This window comes from Mus pahari, chromosome 1, assembly GCF_900095145.1.
Source record: "Mus pahari chromosome 1, PAHARI_EIJ_v1.1, whole genome shotgun sequence".
NCBI classification, from domain to species: domain Eukaryota; kingdom Metazoa; phylum Chordata; class Mammalia; order Rodentia; family Muridae; genus Mus; species Mus pahari.
In genome coordinates, this window is record NC_034590.1 from 109,285,848 (window position 1) to 109,290,263 (window position 4,416).

Below are 4,416 nucleotides of genomic sequence, written 5' to 3' on the forward strand. Positions count from 1 at the left end.
CCTCTGGCTCCAAAGTGCTGGGATGAAAGGTGCATGTCACTGCACACTTTGCTTTGGTCACACTTATTAAGATCCACGACAGTGTCCCAGGCAGGTGTGAGGAGCCTACACTGGCTACAGATGATGCTGTTGAATAAAAAAAAAAAACTAGGGAGAGCATTTGGTGTGAGCCTGGCAGAGAGCACCTTCAACCCTGTGCTATTCAGCCCTCCATCAGAGACAGTGTGTGCGCTGTGAATGCAGAGGGCTGCCTGTGCAGAGAGTCTGTTGGTAACCATTTGGCCAGCACACTATTAATTGGGAAAGAGTCCCAGCTGGGCAGGTTCTACATGATACATGATACATGAGGTTCTCAAACTATTGAGCTCTTACAGTGTCTCAAACCCAAACAGGATAGGGAGGGGCCTGGTTCTGTTAAACATGTAGATCCCTACCAGGGTATGACCCTGACCTCCACATATCTAGCCAACGTGGGGCTCCAGGCACTGGGCAGGTGACTGAGCTGAGGGACTGTGCCTTGGGGTGGAAGCAGTCAGTCCGGGTGATCTCCTCTAAACCCCACTCCTCCTACCTCTTTCTCCTGTCTCCCCACCACCCAGGCCTCTGTGTACTGTGTGGCTGCGGTTCTGTGGACAGCAGCCAAGTTCAGCGTACCCCGAGACCACAAACTGGCCCTGCCCCGTAGACTCAAGACACTCCTTCTGGACATGGCCAGATGCCATGCCTCAGAACGGCCATCTGCAGCCGAGGCCATCAAGGTAACTGCACAATGGTCAGGTCTACTCACATTCTCAAGGTGGAGGACAGTAGGGCCCTCGACGCTGAAGCTAGTGTTAACCACAGTTGTCTACAGAATTCCTCTACCTGTGCAGGCGGCGTGTTAAGGATTGCCACATCTTGTACGCGGTTCCGATCCAACCCTGCTGTGACTCTGTCATTCCCGTCCTCCTTCCCAGCACCCTGCCTTCTCAGCTCCCCATGTAGCCTCCCCTGAGCCCTGCTATCTGAGACTCCAGCTCAGCTCTTCAGTGTTATTCACAGCTATTTATGACAGGAAATCCAGACACCAGGACTAGGAAATAGGGTAGCCTGGGCTGGCCTTGAACTCTCTGAGATCTACCTGCCTCTGGCTCCAAAGTGCTGGGATGAAAGGTGCATGTCACTGCACACTTTGCTTTGGTCACACTTATTAAGATCCACGACAGTGTCCCAGGCAGGGTCTCAGTCACGAATGCTCCCTGCAGTATCAGGAGAGATGGGGGCAGGCTCTGCAGAGCCCGTCCCTGCCCTGATGGACTCTCCTGGAGGGCTGTCTCCTTCATTTCAGGTGTGCAGCAGCTACCTCCTTCAGCGAGGCATGGACAGCAGCAAGATTCTAGCTCACCTGCGGGCATCCACCTGCAAGGCAAGACGATGCTTCCCCAAATCCACAGGGACTCCTTCATGCTCCCATTTGCACCCACAGGGCCCTGCTTGTCCCCTGCTGCACTGTAAGCTTAGAGGGACTCAGGGAAGGGTGCAGTGGGCAGCCATCATCCAGCACCTCCTGCTTAGGTGTGCTGCCAACCACTCACACCGCAAGCACTTTATCATGAGAGATTGCCCCTTTTAGGGGGTCCCCTCACAACCTTTACATAGGAACTTGTCAGCTCCTAACTGGGTGGGAGAAGATGATGGTCCCAGAAGATGGGGGTCCCGCCCTGAGGATTAAGGGTAGCAGTGGGCAGGAGCACTGGGTTCTCTGGGAGACTTTGGGAATTGTTTCTCCACTATCTTCACCACAGCTTCACTGCAGGGGCCTCCGTGGCTCTGAATCCCCCCAAGCCACAGAAAGCTTGTACTAGGCTGGAAGCTGTGTCTGGTGGCTGAAAAGCATACCTCCATACTATACCTCCTCGGCCCCAGTTGGCCCTAACTGACCATTTGATGGCCTTCCGCACCAGGTTCACCCAGAGGAGGAGACCATCGGCCTCCAGAACGCATTCTCAGTGGTGGAACTGAAATCCACCTCGGCACCTGCTCCTGAAAATAGTCCCGGTGGGTCTACCCAAGCCTCCCCACTCATTGGCCCCTGTACCCCCAAACCAGAGCTGACCCCTATCCTCCAGCATAGTCCTGCCCTGAGCGGACACTTGCAACGCATTTTACCCATAAAGCAGAATGATCACGTCAAAGCATGTGGCCTTGGCCTTGGCCTTGGCCTTAGCTTCCCTCGCTGAGGACTCAGCCACCTGCAGCTGCTATCTGTGCAGCCAGTGCCAGTCCTTAGCCAGTGTACAGCCTCATCTGTAAGCCAGTCCTACTGCCTGGCTTCTCTCTCAAGGGAGAATAGACCTCACGCTTAAAGGGCATCTCAGCCTTCCAGCTGTGGCTCCATCTCCTCATAATAGCTCTTTCAGGCACTGTCACACACATACCCATACACACACCTTTAGGCTCCCGGGCTCCACTTGACGGAGGACAGCCTCTGGGCATCTGAGATGCCCACCTGTGGGTCCTTAGTGTGGAGTCATTCAAAAGTATCCACTGCTCTCCCCGACTGCTCCCTCTCCTGTCTCCCTGTTTGTCCCTGTTTCTACCTGCTGTCCCTAGGCTTCCTACAGGTCAGCAATGATACCAAGCTGGTCGCTGTCCCTGGGCCTGTTCCTGGTCTGCCTCCCTGCTGCAAAGAAGCCTGTGAGCTGCCAGAAGCCTTCACCTCTGAAGCCACTCACTTTCAGCCCATAGTCCTGGCTCAAGATGTGGGTGTTACCAGGTGAGTGTCCCCACTCCCTGTTTGCGGAGGCCCCAAGCATAGGTGACCCCTCCTGAGTTCCCATCTCTCTCCACAGAGACCAGCTTGCCTTGCCCTCAGAGTCAAATGAGAAGCCCAAAGAGGGAAGTGGTCATCTGGACAGGGAGGGAACAAAAAAGCTGGCAGCCCTGGAGTTTGTTGAGGCCACTGACCTAAAGATGTCCAACCAGCTGCCACCTGGTCCAGAGCTGCAGGGAGCAACTCCAGACCCTGATGGTGCCTCAGTGTCCCACAGCTCAACCACAGAATGCTCCTGCCCCCATGGCCCTGATCTGGTCACCCAGCAAAAAGGAACATCAGGGACACCCAGCTCTCCTGCCTCTTCCCTGCCTCCTGAGCGCAGGCCAGATGGTCAGGGACCACTAGGCACCACTGTGCTCCCAGGGCCCACCTCAGCCAGCCAAGGCTCTCGACACCCATGTAAGCCACCCAGGGGTAAGGCTGCAGCGAGTCCAAGCAGCCCTAGGGGCTCGGATGGTCATCCTGAGAAGCCTCGGCCAGCAGACCGCAAGCTCTGTCCATCCGGTGTAGATACCTCATCCCCCCCTAAGATGACAGCCTGCCCCTCGCTGCAGGAAGCCATGCGCCTCATCCAGGAGGAATTTGCCTTCGATGGCTACATGGACAACGGGCTAGAGGCACTCATCATGGGTATGAAAGCCACAGGGGCCACCCTGGAAACCCAAGACATGGGAGAGGTTGAGGGAGGCAGACCCAGTCCAGAGAGGGGACTCGGGGGATCACACATCTGTCCCGCTGAGGTCAGTCAGGAAAACAAGGGCAGCTTCCAACTTGGAGCCTGCACCTCTTCAACCCCAAAGCCCTGAGACAATTTCCCAGTGATCGAGTGCAAGGGAACCAGAAAGCCTCCCGTGTGTAACCTGATGGACCTATCTATCCTTTGGAAACCAGGGGAGTATATTTACGCCTTGAAAGACCTCACCTTCGCCACCTTCTGTGGTGCCATATCTGAGAAGTTCTGTGACCTATACTGGGATGAGCAGCTGCTAAAGAACCTCTTCAAGGTGGTCAATGGGCCAGCCTCACCTTCTGAGAGGTAAGTGTCTGTGCCCGCCCTTCCCTTTCTAACGTTCTGGGCAAACCAAGCCACCAAAGTCTGTAGGCTCAGTGCCTACAGTCACCCCATCCCCTCTGGCAGCCCCAGAACAGCCAAGGGCAACTCCATGGTGCTGCTTGTGATTGTTGCTGGTATTCATGGCTGGGAACAGGAGCGAGAAGGGGCGGGGCACTGTGACTGTCAGTTCAACTTTGTTTTGTTTTTGTTTTTTCTGAGACAGGGTTTCCTGGCTGGCCTTGAACTCACAGAGATCCGCCCGCCTCTGCCTCCTGAGTGCTGGGATTAAAGGCATGTGTCACCACTGCCTGGCCCAGTTCTACTTAACAGCAAAAATTGCAATAGGCAGCCAGACGTGGTGGCGCACATTTCTAATTCTAGTACTGTAAAAATAGAGGCAGTAGTGTCGCCATCGTGTTTGAGGGTAGATGTTTGACATATTGAGTTTCAGGTCAGCCAGGGCCACAAAGTACAACCCTTTTTAAAAAATAAAATAAAATAGGGCTGGTGAGATGGCTCAGTGGGTAAGAGCACCCGACTGCTCTTC

The 4,416-nt window shown here is 54.9% G+C and overlaps 1 protein-coding gene across 1 annotated transcript in view; it reads left to right on the forward strand.

Moving 5' to 3' along the window:
* Positions 1–4,416, forward strand: part of Kndc1 (kinase non-catalytic C-lobe domain containing 1) — a 47,017-nt gene that overhangs the window by 23,014 nt on the left and 19,587 nt on the right. The window contains exons 10-15 of the mRNA XM_021192644.1: positions 600–758; positions 1,328–1,405; positions 1,944–2,037; positions 2,593–2,755; positions 2,832–3,445; positions 3,707–3,851. Coding sequence (XP_021048303.1) covers positions 600–758; positions 1,328–1,405; positions 1,944–2,037; positions 2,593–2,755; positions 2,832–3,445; positions 3,707–3,851 — 1,253 coding nt within the window. The remainder of the gene's footprint in view (positions 1–599; positions 759–1,327; positions 1,406–1,943; positions 2,038–2,592; positions 2,756–2,831; positions 3,446–3,706; positions 3,852–4,416) is intronic.